The 20,871-nt window shown below is 46.0% G+C and overlaps 2 protein-coding genes across 2 annotated transcripts in view; one reads left to right on the top strand and one right to left on the bottom strand.

Annotated features, from left to right (window-relative positions):
- Positions 1-20,871, bottom strand: part of BBS4 (Bardet-Biedl syndrome 4) — a 481,469-nt gene that overhangs the window by 288,229 nt on the left and 172,369 nt on the right. The gene's annotated exons all lie outside the window — the stretch shown is intronic.
- Positions 6,734-20,871, top strand: part of LOC147728979 (uncharacterized) — a 41,070-nt gene continuing 26,932 nt past the window's right edge. Inside the window, exon 1 of the mRNA XM_086959922.1 lies at positions 6,734-7,987. Within this exon, the coding sequence (XP_086816048.1) occupies positions 6,734-7,987 (1,254 nt within the window). The remainder of the gene's footprint in view (positions 7,988-20,871) is intronic.

Here is a 20,871-nt window from a genome sequence, read left to right as displayed (position 1 = left end):
ACGGACACATGGCGTCCGTTAAAGATGCTATCACAGACAACGGACAGGAAGTGAAAATTACGGACTGTCCGGGAAATGTATGGACGGTTGGTCACCCTAATCTGAAGGCCTAGGGGGCAGCTGCAGCCCCCCAGTGGAAACCTTAATCAACCTCTCCCCATAAAGCAAAGGACCTGTGCACACATGAGATCAAAAACAGAGTACGTTCATATTAGGTACAATTGGGAAAAAAAGATCGCCACAAATTTTCTTGTGTCATTTATTGCTTGTAAGCATAGAAACCAGCCAGCCGACACGTGTTTCGTCAGAGAACAGTCAACTCTGACTCTTCAGGGCCAAGTCGTAATAGAAGGGATGAAACTTTTCCCAAACCGGTGATAATTCCAACCCGGTTGGGGTTTGGGATAGCCAAAAAATATTGTGAATACGATGAGATCGCGAGGTAAAAACTTAAAATTAGTCAGTTGACAAAATTCTGGCCGATATGGGGTCTAAGAGGGACGGGTAGGTCAAGCTGGAGATGGTCGCGTTACTATTGGAGCGGTCAAGAGCATATCACGACACGGATCAGTGTCTAAAATTTGAAAGTGAAGGAGACCCCACGTCTCGGCGGTAATCCCATCAACCCGGAAGCTCTGTATCCATAAGGGCCCCTTACAAGCAATAAATGACACACGAACATTTGTGGCTATCTTTTTTCCCCAATTGTACCTAATATGAACGTACTCTGTTTTTGATCTCATGTGTGCACAGGTCCTTGGCAAATTTTGTATGTGGTTAGGAGTTCCAAACACTAGAAGAGGGGTCAGTAGGGTCTCCCCTTTTCTGTCTGCACCATTCTACTTAGTTTTATGTCGACTTGACAGCTATCTATCCTGCTGAGCGCAATTGTTCCCTTTATACTTAAATCCTCCTTGTGGATTCTCCCCATAAAGCAAACTGAACGGGCACTTCCAGTGACCAAAGACTGGGAGTAAAAAGCAGAGACCCAGCGACATTGCAAAAGAACGCATCGGCGTGGGGACTGACCGTGCAGTGGCCAAGGCAGGTCCACAAAACATTAAAGCACATAGTATTATACCGCTCTTGTGAAAAAACAATAGACCATACAGAGAGGCAGCCTCTCCTTCAGGGCTATGGTGAGGCCCAAAGGGACGCCCCTTTCTCAGTCTAACAAGATGGATAAAAACAAGGTGCCCAGGCAGTCCACGTCAGCGCAGGATGCAGAACAATCAGACGTCGGAGCCCTCCCTGGGTGCCAAAATGGCGACCATCCGTGACCTAAAGAACACTCTGGAAACCAAAATAGATGCATTACAATAGATGTAAATCTCCTTAGGGCAGACTTTAAAAAGATGACGGAAAAGGTCACAGCAGCAGAAACGTACATCAACCAGCTACAGTCCTCATCCAAAAAGCTAGAAGAGCAAGTCCAGTATTTGACAAAGCAACATGAGGTTATGGTGGCAAAACTTGAGGACCAAGAAGGTAGAGCTCACAGAAATAATATCACGGTGGTCTGGGTCCACGAGGGGGTGGAAGGACCCAGTGTATTTTTCTTGAGGACCTCGTGTCCCTCTGGCATGAGGTGTGACTGACCTGGGGGGTGAGAAATGGAAAAGAACGCTGAGACTTTAGTAATGCCACTCTGAAGAAAGTATGCTATCATAATGGTATATGTTGTATCACTGTCAGGCTGGATATGGCGGTGCAGGCCAACCCTAGATAGTTTTGATGATTTTGTTTGGGTGCAAGACACTCTGCAAATTGAGGAAGTAGGCCGTTTCAGGCCTACAGTGCATGGTGGGGGGGGGGGGGGTTCTGAGGTGTAGTCAGTATTGCTGTTATACAATGTTTCGATTATATGTTGTTCTTAACTTCGGCTTAGTGAGACTAGGTCCCAGGGACGATGGCCATTTGATAGTGGGGAGATGCCTGTTGGGGTGGGTCACACCTCAATTAGACATTACATGGAGTCCTGAGCAAGCTCAGTCTTGAGGGTTGACAACATGGAATGGTAACAGCTTCGGTAATAACATAAAATGCACTGTAGTATTCTATGGAGGCATGCTACAGACTTAGTCCTCCTACAGGAGACTCATTTGAAAGGTAATCACTTTAAAGCGCTCGATAGGTTTAAGTATACTCTCCTAGCCCATGCAGGTTTTACTTTGGGCTCCAGAGGCACGTGCACTCTAATTCATAAAAACATCTGTGCCTTTCATTCCAGGTTGCACCTGGCACGACCTCCTTGGCAGATATGTTGCACAAACTGGCACTTGGGAGGGACGCACATGCAACATATGCTCGGCATAGGTACCTTTGAGGCTCCACGGTGATACACTTTGCACTCAGCGCACTACTGCTCGAAATGCAATCTGGCACGCTTATACTCGGGGTGACATGAATACTATAATATACGCAGAGAGGGATCGGATATCTGGGTCCCCCCAAGACCCCAGCCCAGGCCCACTGTTGGCCTTTGTGGACGCGATGGGGTTGGTAGATTTGAGGTGCAAACAATCCCACAGCGCGACAGTTCACATGCCTTTCTTTTACCCACAGCAGCTGCTCCCGCTTAGATCATATTTTCACCCACAGCACAAACGCAAGCCTGTTTTGCGGTGCAAAATATAAAGCACGTGACATCTCAGACCACTCCCCGGTCAGAAATATTGCTACAGGGCCCTCCCAGGGACACCACCTTGCCTCCCAGAATAGGTAACTGACAGATCAATATTTTTGGGAGAATGAGGAAATAGTGGCCTCTCACTGCATCCTCTGGGAAGCCTTTAAGGTATTAATACAGTGCCATGCTGAGATATTTTTTTGTATAATCTGGGTGAGGAACTGTAACTGGCCCTGGTAGTTATGTGGGCTGGACTCTCTCATAACCTAGTAAAATTCTGAAACTCCAAAAAACCTTAGGCATGTAAGGATAGTGACTCGAGCACGCCTGTTGGCAAAATTAATTGCTGAAGTATCAAAAAAAGTCAATGAAGCGTCGTAGATGATTCGATGAATATTTCTCCCTGAAGAGCCCATGGCTCGAAATGCATTGGGGTTTTCTTTACAACTGCAAAGTGATTACATGTTATCAACATCGTGATTTCACTACTTCTACTTGACAAAGTAATTTAATGAATCATGTATCATATGACGTAATATGATTAAAACCATTGGTTGAATTAAAACCAAATATTCATCGAATCATCTACGACGCTTCATTCACTTTTTTTGATACTTCAGCAATTAATTTTGCCAACAGGCGTGCTCGAGTCACTATCCTTACATGCGTAAGGTTTTTTGGAGTTTCTTGTTACTTGCCCATTGCCAATTTGGGTCAGGATATTTCAAATGGGAGGCAAGAGGCCCACTGAACATAATGCTCACACCAGTGCAACCCAGCTTTAGTGTATTTTGCTTTTGCCTTCCTCTAGATAATGGGACGGTGGTGTTTGGATTTCCATGCCCCACATGCCTTTTTTTGCCACAACATTTTTGTGTATGGTCTATTTACTGATATTTGCTTTGGACACCATTTAAAGTCAGTATATATTGCGAGGCCTGAGGCTCAGATTATTTTGTTTGTAGTCAAAGTTGTGTCATTACAGGCTGCAGGTCCCCTTCACCTGCACCCATCACAGGCAGGTTTGGGATATCCAAGCCTCATTTTACTAGGTAAGGTGCATATTCAGAGGGTATCACCCTGAGGATGGTGTCGCCAGACTCACTTACCTTTCTACTCCAGTGGCCACCTAACGTAAGGTGCCTCCGGTCTGTCCACATTTCCCAAGGTCCAGATGCACCCTTGTGTGCTTTCCACTTTTAAATCAGGGCTATAGTTGTGGATGGCTCTGGGCTTCAGCAAGGCCTTGTGACCTTCCTCTCCAACTTGCCAGTGATGTGCTCATCTCCCTAACTGGGTCATTCCAATTCTTCCAAAGCCACTAGGTGGCCACTGGCTGCCACTTCTCTAATTGTAGGCATTTCTCCCTGTTCCACCGGGTCATCTTCTGCCTCCTCTGATGTGGGTCCGAAAAACCAGGGGTGTTGTGCCTCGCAACACATCTTAAGTATTATGTGCCCGCCATCTAGCTTTCCTGCTCCGCAGGTACTTCATAGCTGCAATCAGTCTCGTACAACTCTGCTGTTCAGTTATTGTGTACAACCTAGGCCCCACAACTTTACATTGTCGGGATATGCTGTGAGGGAACTAACACTGCCCCAGAATGTTCCATCAATTCTGCAGTTCGGGCAGAGCTAACAACTACATGGCATCACAATCTTGGCGCAGGCCGTGCCCCTCCTACTTCCATGTTTATTGTTTGTTCTAGAGGAAACACCTGAGATGTAAACATTTTTCTAGGGCTTAGGTCTAATGCATCATGTTGGAATGTAACTGTTTAAAGATCTTGGAGACAGTGCTCCTTCTCAGCCCTTTGTTCAAATCTCTGGGCATATTTAGCAATGTCAGTTACAAACAAAGAGTGCTTGGATTTTTCCTAGCTATTGCATCTACAATTCTATTGTGAGAGAAAAGATGTTTCGCACAGGGTTCTCTGTGGCTGGATTTAAAACTTTAAAACCTCAACCATTTTGCTTGAAGTGGCAACAATAGATTTTAAATATATCACCTCTCTAATGCGGGTTAAAATTTAGCTATACAACTGTGATCATAAGGCGAATCCCTGAATGAGTGACATGATGGCTTCTTCTGGCATGGCTAGTTTTTACTTAATAAGAACCTGATTTGCCCATAGACTGTACGGATTGACACCACTATTATATATAGATTACAATTTGAAACTGATAGTTGTTTCAGAATGGACAAATGTTCTTCTGAAATATGTTCTGGTGTGGGAGGGATTTGGGCATGCCCTTTATGAACAGTTTGCAAAACCTATCTGTGATGGATCACCAACACAGGAAAGTACAGGACCATGCCTTCTGCTGGTTAGGCATGTGTAGCTAAAGGTAAATTAAAGCGGTTTGTGGCTATCATAGGAGGGGATGAGGAGTTGGAAGATTGGTGCCTCCGCTGAGCCAGACAATTCCCCAGATCCATAGCCTCAAAAGGACTAGGCTGTCTGCTGCATAACTAATTATGAAAGCTGTCTCTGCCTATATGCCAGCCCCCTGGATTAACCTAAATGTCCAGAACTGGGGCGAAAATTGTTTGGAAGTGGTCAACAGTCACAAGCAAAGTAGCTCTGCTGTTTCTGAGCACTGCCCCCCTTCTCTCCAAAAAGGGGAGGCCCAGAAAAAGGCATGTCAGTTAGCGAAGCTGATACACTGTCAGAAAAACCAGTGGACTTCATCTAGGTAGATCTACAAAGGACATAACTGGTACCAACTGTTCTGCTAAGGGAAATTTGTGGAATCCAGACCTATTCAGATTACATTCATAACAGCATCCTACTCATCATGTAACAAGGTCATAAGGTCCTCTCGGAGTGCCGGTAATATCTTGTAGGTCATTTCCCAAATTGCCTGTATGTACCTGCCTAAAAGACCAACACATTCTGTGTTTACAGACTGTAGTGGCAGACTGATGGAAGACATACAATTGCCAAAGGCAGCAATGCTTTCGGATTCTCAATACGGAGCAGTGGTTAGAAAAGATTTATGATTAACCTTGGTGCGGGTCCTTTTCTCCCTCGAGCAGCACTGCAGCAGACATCTTGGGTGGGGGGTGAAGGCCCAGAAGCTTTGCACGGTCTAGTCGTCACAAGGACGCTAGACCGGTACTTAAACCGGGTAAACTAGGCGGCCTGCCACTGGAAACTACTCTGCAACTACAAGGAGCAGCGCAGAGCCTAGCGCGCTCATAGGGGCGATATTGCAGGAGCTATTGCAAGCATCTTTTTAAATTCCCGTTTTGTCATTTTGCTTTGTGCTAATTTCTACCGTCTACCCTGTTTTTAAATCGGCCACTCACTTGCACTATAATACTTGAAATACACCGCGTTTGGTGCGGGTCCTTTTCTCCCTCGAGCAGCACTGCGGCGGACATCTTGGGTGGGGGGTGAAGGCCCAGAAGCTTTGCACGGTCTAGTCGTCACAAGGCGCTAGACCGGTACTTAAACAGATCATGCTGACGCGCAGCGGTCACGCGCTGCGGGCTCGCCTGAGCATCGCCGAAGTCACGCCAAAGTCCAGCCCGTCTGCGCCCGTCCACGCATGGACGGGCCCCGGGGCCTGGACTTCTGGCCACCGGCTAGTTTACTCGTCGGAGGAGCTGTTCCAACTAGATAACAGTGAGCTGCTATCAGACCCCGCAGTTCTGGCAAAGCTGAATAAATATGACATCAAACGACCCTACAATGGCAAGCCTAGAGCCCAGCCCTCTCTTTTAAAGCTAGCCAGTCTAAATACTAGGTCGCTCCATAAACATCATGTGGAGATTTATACTCTGCTTCAGGATAATGACACTGATGTTCTGACTCTCACAGAGACCTGGATGGGTGATAACTCCATGCCAGACATTATTGCGGCTCTCCCAAATAACTATGATGCGATATGGCACAACCGTGCAGGAAGTGCACGGGAGGGGGGGGTAGCGATCCTATTCAAAAAGAATCTGTCAGTAGGAAGAATATTGTCAGAAACAGTGGACCTAGCTGACCTGCTAAGGGTAAAGATTACCTTGAATAATTCTTGCCTGGTAGTCTTGTCGGTCTATCGTCCACCTAATTCTACCCCACTATTCAATGATCTATTTGCTCCCATTATGTCTGACCTCTGCACGAGATATCAAAAAATCGTGGTAGCTGGAGACTTTAATCTACATTGGGAAAATTCTCATAAGGATTTGGCTACACGCCAATTGGATACCATAATGTCCTCTTTGAGCTTCAAACAACTCGTGGAAGTACCCACACACATCAAGGGTCATACCCTTGATCTTGTATGGACCTCGGATCCAAACGTGATCCTCAGAGACGTTCTACCATGTATATGGTCTGACCATTATTTAGTGAACTGTGAAGTCCATATTGATGGCCATTTAAGCCACTTGTCTCGGGGAGTTAGGAAAACCCGTAAATGGAATGAGGTTGATTTAAAAACCCTGACTGAGACATTTCCGAAAGTGGCCCGACCTTTTGGTGCTGGAAGCAACTTGGACCTGGAATACACAGATTTAACGTGGAGCTTGTGTCAAGCTATCGATCAGATAGCACCTGAAAGGACACAGCTCATTAAAGGACCAGGCAAAGGAGCTCCATGGTTCACCCCGCTCCTGAGGGAACATAAAAGGAAGCTCCGGGCTTTGGAGAGATCCTGGAGGAAAACTAAACATGACATAGCTAGGGATCAGTATAAAGCTTCCCTTCATATGTATAAAAAACTTAGACTGCAAGCAAAGGCGGAGCATTATGAGTCTCGCTTAAACAAGGCTGGGAATATCCAGAAAGAGACCTTTAAAATCTTATCTGAGCTGAGCAAGAAACCGGAAAGCTCAGAAATTACCATAAATTGCAACACCTTTCAGGGATACTTCCTAGAGAAAGTGGAGAACATCATCTCGGAAATAAAAAGTAATACGATGAATGGACTTGCCCTACACCCTGACCCCTATAATCCCACTGATTGTACCATTGTGGAGTTCCCAGAGATAGATGCGCTGAGTTTGGAGCAATTGATGGGTAGAACTAAATCTGGCTCCCCAGCGGACCCTTGCCCCCCTAGTGTATTTCACGTGGCACGCCCCATTTTGGAGGAGCGTATTATCTCTCTCCTTAATAGATCACTAGAAACGGGGTACCTACCTGTTGAATTTAAGGAAGCGCGAGTTAGGCCCCTGATGAAGAAACCCGGTGCGGACCCTGCGGTCTTGAAGAACTATAGACCATTCTCCCAGCTGCCCTTTCTCTCTAAGATTCTAGAACAGAATGTCCTGAAGTCCCTATCCCTTCACTTGGAGTCTCATTGTCTACTCCTCGAGCGACAGGCAGGGTTTCGAGCACATCACAGCACCGAGTTGGTGATGCTCTCGGTGCTGGATGAATTAAGAGGCATGGCTGACACTAAGAAATCGAGCGCCCTGATTCTTTTAGATCTGTCAGCGGCGTTCAATACTGTCAGCCATGCCCTGCTCCTGGAAAAACTGGACGACTTTGGGGTCAAAGGCTTGGCTTTTAATTGGCTGCAATCCTTTCTTTTGGGAAGGACACAGAGGATACAACTGGGGGATTTGATATCAGATGTGGGGACTTTAGAGTGTGGGGTGCCACAGGGCTCCGCATTGTCCCCACTACTGTTTAATCTTTACCTACAACCTCTGATTGCATCCCTGGCCAACATGGGCTGCAGAGTTTTTAACTACGCTGATGATACTCAGCTTGTGCTGAGTATCGATAACACAGGAGCTGCGCAGTCCCAAGCGCAGAATATCTTGAGGTATACGGTTGGGTGGATGACTGAAAATCTGCTGAAGATCAACTCGGACAAGACCGAGGTATTGGTAATTCCATCTACCACCTCACCTTGGAGCGATCTCTATTGGCCACAAGAGTTAGGGCCAACTCCGGAGCCGAGCGCAAATGTAAAGAGCTTGGGGATTAAGCTGGACTGTGACTTGTCAATGGGCAGCCAAATCTCCTCTGTTGTTGGGAGCTGCACAAATATCATCAGGCAGTTACGCAAGCTAGCTCCCGTTCTTTCTCAGTCCATGCTGCGCTCAATTGTAGCGGCAACAATTATCTCAAGAATAGATTATGGGAATGCCCTTTATTTAGGTCTCCCTAAAACGCTAACTAACAGGTTGCAGGTCGTGATGAACAACGCGGCGCAACTGATTTTTAGACTCCCCAGAAGGACCAAGGCCTCTCCCCTGCTACAGAGCCTGCATTGGCTCCCCATAAAAGAGAGGGTAGAGTTTAAGAGTCTATGCACGGCCCATAAGGCAATTTATGGCCATGCACCTGCTTACATCAGAGACCGTCTGGAAGTGTATAGCCCAAAAAGAACACTCAGATCTTCTGATTCTCAGCTGCTGGTCTGCCCTCGGTACAAACTGGTAACCAAGGGAGGGAGAGCATTCTCAGTGTTGGTCCCTCAGCTATGGAATAAGCTGCCTGAGGGGCTACGCAGAGAAGTGAATCTCCTGAGGTTCAGAAAAACCTCAAAAACATTGCTGTTTGGAAAGGTTCTGGGTGCAAAGTAAGTTGGCTGCTGCACTGCCTCTTTGTGTTGCATGAAGTTATTGTGTAAATTCCATCGATTTCCGAGCGCCTAGAGACCTGTAGGTGATTTGGCACGATATAAATCTAATATAACAATAACAATAACCTGAAAATACCGTTCTCACAAGTGGGGAGTTTAGTGAGAAAATCTGGGTTGTCAGGTGCCAGTGTATAAAGACTGTCCACCTACCTCTTCACAGGCGTGCAAGAAAATGGTTTCAACCAGGTAGTCTCCAACGCATCTGTGAGGGGGTCATTAAATGTAAATAAGGGTTCCAATGTTGCTGGCCCAGGCTGAAGAATTGCTATTAAAATTATTTATTTTTGTCTCAGTGAAGTGGAGCAGTAATTCTAGCACTTTGACTGCCATCCAAACCCCCACTGAAAATTAGGCATTTACTACTGTTTGTGGCCCATGTGTCAGGCTTTGTCTCAGGGGAGATAGTGCGCCCTTGATGTTCTGTTAAGTTATAAGGGATCATCACTGTAGGAAAGTGCCCCTTTTTGACATGATCACCCTTACTTTTGGCCTAGTGTTTGAAGTGATTTTGATTGGATGTGCACTGGGTTCCTGATAACCAGGTCCCCAGTGCCAGATCTCATTCCAAAAAAACTGTGCAATTGTACCCCAACTGGAAATACCTGTAAGAAACTCATAAGTCCCTGGTAAATGGTGCCCCCTGGTAGCTTTGGCCTGAGGTACTGAAAAAGGTCCCTAAGGGCTGCAGCAATTATTTTGCCACCCTCAGGGACCCCTCACCAAACTCATGCAGACTGCCATTGCAGGCTGCGTGTTTTGGTGCAGACATAAGTGAAAACACAACATGGCACACAGCCCTGTGTGTCATGCCTGCAAATACTGCATGCAGTATAGGTAAGTCACCCCTACAGCAGGCCTTACAACCATAAGGCAGGGTGCGCTATACTCCAGATGTGGGCATAACTGCATGAGCAGATCTGCCCCTGTGCTGGCCAGTTCAATTACTACCAGTACAGTGAACAGGAAAGCCATTCTAAGTACGTGTGCTGGACACTGGTCAAATAGGAGTTCCCCACCTACAAGATGGCTTCACTGAAGCCAAAGATGTTTGGTATCAAACATCTATTATTAATGAACCACACTAATTTCAGTGATGGATTTATTAATAGGCACCCAAAGGGCACCTTAGTGGAGCCTCCTGAAAACCTCCCAACTACTAGTGTGATGGCTAACTGATCCTGACCAGCCTGCCAACAGAGACGAGTTTCTAGCCCTGAGGTGAGGGCCAACGCTCTCAGGAGGTCATAAACAAAGTCTGTTCCGGTAGAGGGTGTTTACACCCCCTTCCAGCAGGATAACCTGCACATTTGCATTCCAAGGCATGAGGCTTCGAAGAGGCCACCACCTTTGGTATGAGAATCTGTCTTCCCTCAGAGGGATGCCACCCCACTCGATGAGGGGCCATTTGGCACCTGGACAGGCAGGAAAATTAGTAGTCATATAGGTGCATTCACCGTCAGGCTAGTTCTACCCCAGGGTGGCCTACTTGATATGGACACAACATTTCAGACCCTCCAGAAACAAAACCCACCTGGGGTTCCCCAGCCTCTTTTTGCAGGCTCCCCTACTGCAAGTGTCCCGATTGTGAAAGCCTGACACATGAGACCACCTCTGCACCTAGCCGTCCCGGCCAGAGGAGAAAAGGACCAAGGTGACCCCACATCCCAGTGCATCGCAAGACCTGAGCCCCCCTTTTGGTTCAGCAGGACTGGTCCCCCAGTCCAAGCCTGTAGCCTCTTCTCGACCAGACTGATCCCCATTGACTAACATTGGGCACCCAATGCTGTATTGCACCCCAGCACCTGCCCGCCCTAGGTGACCTGTTGGTGCTGCCTTGGATGTTGGCCTATACTACCCCTTAAGTCCAAGAGAATTGGAATTGCTGTTAAGAACTTGTATGCAGTAAGTGTTTATCCTCTACAGTATAACATTGCCGCCTCTGAAAATTGCACTATTTCGAAACGTACGCAACTGATGGCATGGATTCTGGTGAATCAAATTAAATATATTTATTACAGGGCCACTCAGCGGACATTGAGCCCCCTCCTGTTTTAGGCACAACAGCGCTCACTACGAGCACAATCTGGCCCCACCAGCAGTACTTACCGGAATAGTGAATGCTGGGAACAGTAGTCTGCAACATCGGACATCAGCAGACAGAAATTGTGTGGGGTCTGCTTAAACTTCCACCAATGGGAGACCCTTTTGATTACTTTAAGGAGGGAGTAAGTGTAACCCTGTGCAAGTGGCATCTGAGGAAGGCGATGTTCGCTGAAATGCATTATGCCAAAAGCTGTGAATAAACGGGCTCCTTGAAACTCCCCGCTGTGTCCTCTTAATTGCTCAGGATTGGAGTGGTTATGCTGGTGATATTTACCCGCGCACGCCAGTGGCGCGTGAAAGAGGACCCGCCCTGCAAAGTGGCCAGTGATTACTGCTGGCAGTGTGGAAAAACTGGTTTCCAAGGGATTGGATTTCACAGGCCCGCCTCGAGATCATCGCAGATATGTGGCTTCTGCAAGCTGGTAGTCCGTGACTACACGGGAAAGCAGGATGACTTCATCGCTGTTTTGAGGCCGGGTCTCCTCTGTAATTGGGGCAGGGGAGTCTGGGGACTCGAGGAGCTCTAAACACATTAATCACAGGGCCACTCAGCGGACATTGAGCCCCCTCCTGTTTTAGGCACAATAGCGCTCACTACGAGCACAATCTGGCCCCACCAGCAGTACTTACCGGAATAGTGAATGCTGGGAACAGTAGTCTACAACATCGGACATCAGCAGACAGCAATTGGGTGGGGTCTGTTCAAACTTCCACCAATGGGAGAGCCTTTTGATTACTTTAAGGAGGGTGTAAGTGTAACCCTGTGCAAGCGGAATCTGAGGAAGGCGATGTTCGCCGAAATGCATTATGCCAAAAGCTGTGAATAAACTCCTTGAAACTCCCCGCTGTGTCCTCTTAATTGCTCAGGATTGGAGTGGTTATGCTGGTGATATATATATATATATATATATATATATATATATATATATACACATATATATATATGTATGTATGTACTGGAACTCCGCATTACCACCTCCAATTTCCCCAGGACCGGCGAAGCAGGAGAAAGACCACAAATTTCTTTCAGGTAATTTTAATTGCAGATCTTCGTGGTACAACCAACCATGACGCGTTTCGGGCTTTGCAGCCCTTGTTCACATGCAAGGAGTAGCTGAATTCAGTAGTTTTTAAAGTGCATTTTGCCCCGCCTGCTACCCGCCTCCTAGAAAGGTCATGTGACCAACCAACACCGACAACAGACTGCAATCGCCTGTGTCCAATGTTTAGAAAGCAAAGTCGTTTTTATATATACCTATTGCAAAAAATTGAAGCAATTTTAAATAAAAACAACAACTCGAAATTATTGCACTACAAATACTATGCATGAATGCATTTTAGATTTTGTAAACATCATTATGTCATTTTCTGGTCAATTGATCAAAAGAGTTCATGGTTACACTTGGCATAATAACTGGTTAAATCCGTTATGTCACAAAAAAGACCAACTGTACGTATTCATAAAGGGTGATTGTGCTGATAATTCCAACATAGTCTTTGTCCCATTGGGACAAAAGAAGGGAGAGCTAGGTGTGCAATTGAGCAAAAAAGTGCTACAGTGTCAACAACCAAAAGCTAGGACAACCCTGCCTAGTGTGCAAAGAGGCTTTATGTAAAGTGCATATTTTCACATCTAAAAAGTGATAAAATACATGATATACATTTTGCTGGGTAAAAAGAATGCACATAAAAACATTACCTGTATTAAAATGAGGACTAAGCCACATTATTCCATTAAAGGTAAGTAAAAATGCTATTCTAAAAACAGTAATTTCATCATGATTTTAAAAGTGAAAAAATAAGTGCAGTGACCAATTACATGGTGATAAAGCATAATTATAAGTAGGGAGAAAAAATGCCACAGATGTAAAGTGGCCGGAGGACAGAGTAAATGAAGAGAAAAGAATAATAAAACCCTATAGATAACAGGGAACCAGACTATCTATTAAACATCATAAATAGTGTTAGTTGTTCCTTTCCATCATAAACAGGGGAACAGATGGGCAGCAGGGAACCTGACTACCCATCTAAACCAAAAACCATCTTAGTGTGACTGACTAGACTTGCAATGCTGGCTGAATCAGTGGGTACTGCTGAAATTTTGGGAGCAAAACCTGTTCGCAATAACAGGGTGTGAAAACATGCTTCGGAGTTATGTAGTGGCTAAAGAAAGTTGTGGATATCTTCGGTGTTGTTGAGACCGTTAGGCCACTTGCTATCAAACTCCAGGATGAAGCGTGTCTCTAGCTGCCTCAATAACAGCTCCCTGTTTCCTCCCCTCCGCGAGGGTGGTACTGATCCCACCACAAAATACGTGAGGCACTTTAGATCTTTATTGTGCCTTAACGCAAAATGACGTGCTACTGGGTAGGTGGGATCATTATGTAGTATCGCCCTGAGGTGTTGCAGAATTCTGACGTGCACCTGGGCTTTAGTACTTCCTATGTAGTGTAGTCCACAGGTGCACGTCAGAACATAGACTGCGAAGTCGGTTTTGCAATCATGGCAGCCCTTGATTGGAATGTCTGTTGAGCCAAAGGGTGTGCGGTAATGTGTTTTGTTCTCACCGAATTTGCACGCCCTACAGTGTGTACATTTGCGGAATCCAGACTTGACTTTTAACCACGTACCCTTTTGTTTGAGTTCTGGGCTACTGACGTCCAGAGATGCTCCCATATTTCTAGCCCTGCGAAAAGTAACTATGGGCTTTTGGGGCAAGGTAGTATTGAGGATGTTGTCAGTGAGAACTATCGGCCAATTGTTTTGAATAATTTTTTTGATGGCATTCTCTTCACTGCTGTAAGCAGTGATACATCTAGGGCAAGTGTTGGTTAGTGTGTCTGGACCAGCAGGGGACTCAATAGTATCAGTATCTGAGCTTGGTCTTGGCAATAGAATGTCTCTGCTTCTTAACCTTGCTTTAGCCAAAGCCTGGTTAAAAATACGGTCTGAGTAGCCACGTTCTTTGAGACGGGCCCTGAGGTCATTGACACATCCTTCAAAGTCTGCAGAAGAACTGCAAATTCGTTTAATCCGTAATATTTCTCCATAGGGGATGCTGTATATTGTATGCCTTGGATGAAGACTTGAGGCATGTAGTTTAGTGTTGCCTGATGTGGGTTTACGATGTAAAGTAGATTCTAATCTATTGGCACTCACATAGATTTGAACGTCCAGGAATTCTATTTGTTTAGGACTGATGTGAGATGTGAAATGGAGATTGATGGAATTCACATTGATTTCATCTATGAATAATTTTGCCTCATCTTCACTACCCTGCCAAAGAATGAATATATCGTCAATATATCGTAGATATTTGACAATTTTTTCTCTGACCCACACCTCATGTGTGACGCTAAGAACCCGCTCCTCCCACCAGCCTACGTGCAAGCATGCATAGCTGGAGGAGAAGTAGGATCCCATCGCCACGCCTCAGAGCTGTCTCCACAGCTCCTTACCAAAAGCAAAATAATTGTTGTTGAGGCACCAATTCATCAATTCAAGAATAACCTTGTTATGTTCATACAAGTCAGCAGATCTTTTGCCCAAAAAGTACGTAGTAGCCCTTAGTCCCTCTTGGTGTCCAATGCTCGTATAGAGGGACTCTACGTCCAGCGTGATGAGCAACATATCTTCTTGCCATTTTAAATCCATGATTTTAAGAAGAAAGTCGCTAGTGTCACGTACATAGCTGGGCAATTTGGTGACCAGATCTTGCAGGAAGTAGTCAATATAACGGACCACATTTTCTCCGTCGCTGTTTATAGCCGAAATGATCGGTCTTCCAGGAGTGGGCAAAGTACCTTTATGTATTTTCGGTACAGGAAATTCTTTATTCATAAATTTATATTCCTCTCCGGAAATCAATCCTTCTCGACGATATTTACCCAAAAGTTTTTCCAAAGAGATTTTGGCATTAGTATATTCTTTGTTGTTAGATTTGGTGTAACATGAACCATTGTGCAGTTGTCGCAAAGCTTCTGTCACGTAATCACTTTTGGTCCAGATTACAAGATTGCCGCCCTTGTCTGCCGTTATATATATACATGCCTTATTTTTATAAACTGGTGTGCATCTCCTTATTGAGTTGTGTTCATCATTTATTGACTGTGTGTATTGCAGAAGTCTAACACTCCTCTCTGATAAGCTTAAGGCTGCTTGACCACACAATACCCTAGAAGAGCACCTTGGGATTGCTAGAGCAAGTCCCTGTCCAGTATAAGGAGCCAGCTTCCTATAATGAGTTTAATTGGGGGTGGGGGCATGTACTTTTTCTCACCATCACCATCATCATCAACATCATCATCGGGTGAAACGTGCTGGCATTGGATCAGAGCCAGACCCATCTCCCTTCTACCATAACAGGCAAAGGTGTTAGGGAAACTAATCAACCGACGCTTCGTCGACTACCTCAGCAACCACCAGCTCCTCGGCGTCACGCAGGTCCGATTCAGGCATAACCACAGTACAGACACATTTCTCACTCATCGCCAATACAGATGACATCTATATGATCCTTTCCAGAGGAGACACAGAAACCCTCATTCTTCTGGACCTCTCTACCACATTTGACAAGATCTCCCATTCCATCCTCATCAGGCGCCTACATGCGACTGACATCCACGAACCTGCTCTACACTGGATCTGCTCCTTTCTAAAGGCTAATACACAAGCTGTCAGCCTGGCACCTTACTCCTCAGTAGCCCAAAAACTCATCTGTGTAGTGGCTCAAGGTTCACCGCTCAGCCCCACCCTCTTCAACGCATACTTGATCCCGCTGGTCAGTGTCATCCATGCACACAACATCAACAACCTTTCCTACGTAGTCACTCACAACTCAAACTATCTCTCTCGGACAAGATCCACAATAGAAGAAACAAATGCAGTACCTGCATGACCAAAGTTGCTCATGGATTGAAAGCCAACTGTCTCAAGCGAAAACACTGACAAAACAGAAGTATTGATTTTAGGTAAGAACACCTCATCATGGGAATCGAACTATTGGGCGGTCAAACTTAGACCCACATCCATGCCAAGAAAATGTAAGTGATAATTGACAACAAACTGGACATAATACACAAGTGAACACCGTCACTGCATCATGCTTCCACACCCTGAAGATGCTGACAAAGCTATTCAAATGTCTCCCTAGCAACTCTAGAAAAAACTGTCACTCATGCCCTAGTCACCAGGACGTTGGACTATGGGAATACCCTCTATGCCAGGATCACTGAGCAACTAATTAGAAGACTAAAAACCATCCAGAACTTAGCATTCTTAAATTTCTCCACCAAACTCACATCACACCACACCACACCTTAGGGAACTAAATTAACTCCAGATACACAAATGCACTTAATACAAACACCTCACAAACACACATTGAAGCCACTAAAAAAACTCAGGTCCCACCTACTTGAAGTCGCTTCTCCTTCCACCATTCACCCAGACACCTTTGTTCTACTTGATTCCTACTCACACGCACCTCACACATACACAGAACCAGATGATTACAGGTGTTTTCTTAAATCACCCCTAAGGCTCGGAATAACCTCTGACTCCTATGTTCTTAAATTCCGTAAGAAGCTGAAGACCTGGATTTCCAGTCAACCAATCTACCACAGACAGGGCTAAGCACACACACCTGATCAGCACAAGAATACCCTTGTGGGTGATAGTGCCCTTTACAAATAAATATAACATAACCAAAAAGAAAATGGCGATTCTGTTGATAGTTGGTAGATAGTAGATTTAACCCCTTCGATGCGGCCGCGATTTTTCCCGTGTGCGGCCGCCGGCAGAACACGGGCGGGCCATGACGAACCCCAGCCGTCATCAGCACACGAGCACCGTAGTGCATGACTGCTGGGGTTCGTCACCAGCATGGAAGGGGTTAAAGGATTGTAATCTCTCAACACAACAGCCGCAGGATTGGATCACCTTTCAGCACTGCTGGCATTGGTACCAGAGGGAAGGAGAAGAAGTCTGTACCAGAGTCAGTAAGGGTCCAGTAAAGACAGACTGCAATGGGAAGGGACCTGCTGCCTGCAACCAGACTGGTTCCACGGCGCCAAACCCATGCCAGAAGGAACAGAAAACGCACTGAAAATCTGCAGGTCGCTGATCACCTAAGAAACTTTGGGCTCATCAAAATCAAATGAGGAATCGATCTATTTCCAGTTACCTCGAAAGAGTGCGACTGACATTTCAACACCCTTGTAACTTTCTCTGGAGTCAATGTTGAGGGATTGGGTGAAGTCTCATTTCTTTGTTTTAAGCTTGCATTTGGACTTACCAAATGGCTTCGGGCGGGAAGGCCCATGGCATGGAGTCTATGACTTTAAGCAGTTGTGGGACCAAGGCAATGCTGCAGATTTTCTAGGTTCAGCAAAATACAACTTCGCCTCCTAATCACAAATGGCCTTTGGGGCATTCAGGCACACTTGTCACATGATTTCAAGTCGTTTCTTGAGCCCAGGCACCAAAGGCACACCGTGTTTGGATACATGACCAACATCACCTTTCAGCAGTTGCAGGATGGTTTGAATCCAGTAATTTTTAGTGAGGACATCATTCTCTTTTTTTCTAAATCTAATTTATTGGCATTTTCAAACCAAGAAGACAACAAACACATATAGTTATAAAATGATGCATGGCTGGTTACACAATTAGCAACATCCAGTCCAAAGGCAAGATGTCATATTACAATGATATAAGGTGCAGACAAGTTGGCAATAACATGTAGGCGGTATAGTATGGTATAAATAGCACACCAGTGGAAGGAGCCGCTGATGTTAACGAGCGAAAGGGGTGTTGCTCTGCCTCCTTGGGGGCAGACAGAAGAGGATGAATAGAAAACTAAACAGCTGGAAGCAAATCGCACATGCCTTTAGGGCACAATTCAGCTTGAGTCTGTGTTCTTTTGCGGGGGTGGGGCAGGCAGAGGGGTTGGGGAATGAGCTTAGGCTACTTTCTGCGCATGTCATGGTTAGTCTTCCTCACCTACGACAGTGAAGACAAGTTGAGTGTGTTGTGGATTTTACCTTAAAGGTTTAGGCTTACATGTGGGCGTTATTTACCATGGTTTAGGGTGGGACTGTAACACTAAACCTACAAGGCCAAAGGCGGGGCTGGCTCATGGGGACAATGAAGAAGTGGGTGTGCCAATGACCTCTGCCTCCTTCAGTGCCACCCATCAACCTCTGTTGTTCGTCCCACCTTAGATTGCTATAGGTGAGATTAAGCGGGGGGGCAGTCCATCGTAGCTTGCATCGAGGCTCTGGGTGAATTGCGGGTTCACCCAGGGACGAGCTGCACCACTTGACTTTAGAGGCCTTATTCTCTCGCCCTTGTGAATGGCGTGTCCGACTCATCAACAATCTACTGCTCCATCTACCTCTTCCACCAGCCCCCTCCATAATGGTTTCTCCAAGAAGGTCACGTTGGGAGACCAGCAAGAAAGTTTTCTTTTGTTTGCAAAACCTTCGTTAGTCCCTTGCTGTAGCTTGACTGCTACTAGGGCTGACCCTGCTGCTCTATGCCAGCACAGACCTGTCTCTTACCAGCCCGAGCCAGCACTGTAGCCACGGAGGACGACGCCCCAGTTCACGGTGTTGTTAACTTATGCAATTTACAGTGCTCGCACATAGAATGGTATAAGTGAGTGCTGTATGAACTGAGTACCAGTGTGATATTCCACATTTCTTAGGCCATTATAAATCTCTTAGCAGTTTTACTACATACAGCGCTGACAGACAGTGCTTAATAGTAATTCTGGTGCAAAGGGATCCAGGGTTACAGTCGAACTATGAGGTGAGATAAAGTCTCACTGCACAAAGAAGCCCATGGCAATGTTAAACTATGCACCGTTTCTCTCCACATTTGGTGCAGAAAGTGAACGTGAGATTTGGGTTGTCCAGGTACTGGGCCCAAACGTGATGATGAGACAAGATAGAACCACCAGTCTGGCTATTGGGGGTGGGAAGATTTTTGGTACAGTGCACAGTGCTTGAATTATGACGTGGTAGAGAGATTGTGTCTGCTTAAAGAGAGCTATTAGCAAACATGGTCACAACTAGACTGGCACACTCTTGTTTCTTTATTGAGAAACCCTGTACTGCATGGAACAAGCCGAGGTCTGTGGCCGGGAGAGGAGAGGCCGAGGCTGTTCTTGTTATCTGTTAACTTTGTTGCAATGTCTTTTCTCCTTCTCACGCACACTGTATAAACACAGCTAGATGACAGCACATGAAGGCCTAAGACAGACATATTGCTATTACCTCCTATGTCAACATATATACTAATATATTAATCTATTTCACAAGATGAGCAGACATTTGCAGCATGTACCCTGATAACCACCTTGAAGGCCTCCATTTCCATCGTGGGATCTGAGTAAGCATGGGCGAATTTTGCGGATCTCGCGTTCGCGAATTTTGCGGATTTGCGGATTCGCAATCCGCAAAATCCGCGAATTCCCGCTGATTTTTTTTTTGTGTTCGCCCGTGTTTCTGCCAGTTCGCGAGGGTTTTTACAATTTCGCAATTTGCGAACTTACCTGTCGGGTCGCAAGTTTTGCGAACTTGTTGTTTCTACATGTCCAGCCTGTTTGGGACACTCTTCTTCATCACTGCCACTCTCTGTCACCACTGCCACTCTCTGACTACTCATGCCACCCTCTGGCCCACCCATGCCACCCTCTGTTTCATCACCACACCCTCTGGTTGTCCAGTGTACATTATTTTCGGCAAAGCAAAGCACACCTTCCCTGCCTCAAGTGACCTGAATTAATTTGGGGCTGATTAATGTGTCACAGAATATTTTTTTAGCTGGCACCTGCTTCCTTAGTGCGCCCTGATTAGTGATCTTTTGCACTTGCTAAGTGCTTTCATTGTTGCAAAATTAGTTACAACACCTGCCCTGCCCCAACTGACAATAATGAATTAGGGGCTAATTAATGTGTCACTGAAAGAATTTAAAGTTCCAGCCTGGCACCTGCTTGTCTGCTCCTTTAGCTGTAAATCAGGACCTTTGTGGCATACAGTTAAGGTCAGAGCAGGGTCACACAATAGTTGCAAGCAGGCAACCGAATTCTGGAGGGCCCCCTCAGGAAGCACTACAAAGAATCGTTACAAATCATGAGGTTGACCTTTTGCACCTGCTCATTGCTTTTGCTGAAATCGTTTTTCGGTTTTTTTCGCGCTATTCGCGGGGCGCGGCGTCGTGCGAAACCGACCGCGGAAGCCGCCAATTCGTGCGAATGAGCATTTTATTTTTTTGCGGCTTGTTGTTTCGCGAGTTTTTTTGCAGTATTCGCGAGCCGCTTGCAGCGCAACACGCGAATTTACCCCAAGGTCGAGTACGGGCGCGGCCATTTTGTTTGCGTGACGTATTTCCGTTTCCGCCCGCTATGTATAATCTCGCGCAGTAAGCGCATTGCGAGTAGAGGTTTGCACGAGATCGCGCGGGAAATCTAGAGGTTCGCACGAGATCGCGAGGAAAATCTCGCGCGAACTTACTTTCGCGCTCGTGAACGGGCGC

This window comes from Lissotriton vulgaris, chromosome 2_2 (assembly GCF_964263255.1).
Source record: "Lissotriton vulgaris chromosome 2_2, aLisVul1.2, whole genome shotgun sequence".
NCBI lineage: Eukaryota > Metazoa > Chordata > Amphibia > Caudata > Salamandridae > Lissotriton > Lissotriton vulgaris.
Note: the sequence above shows the minus strand (reverse complement) of the source record. Positions and strands in the feature narration are given on the sequence as shown.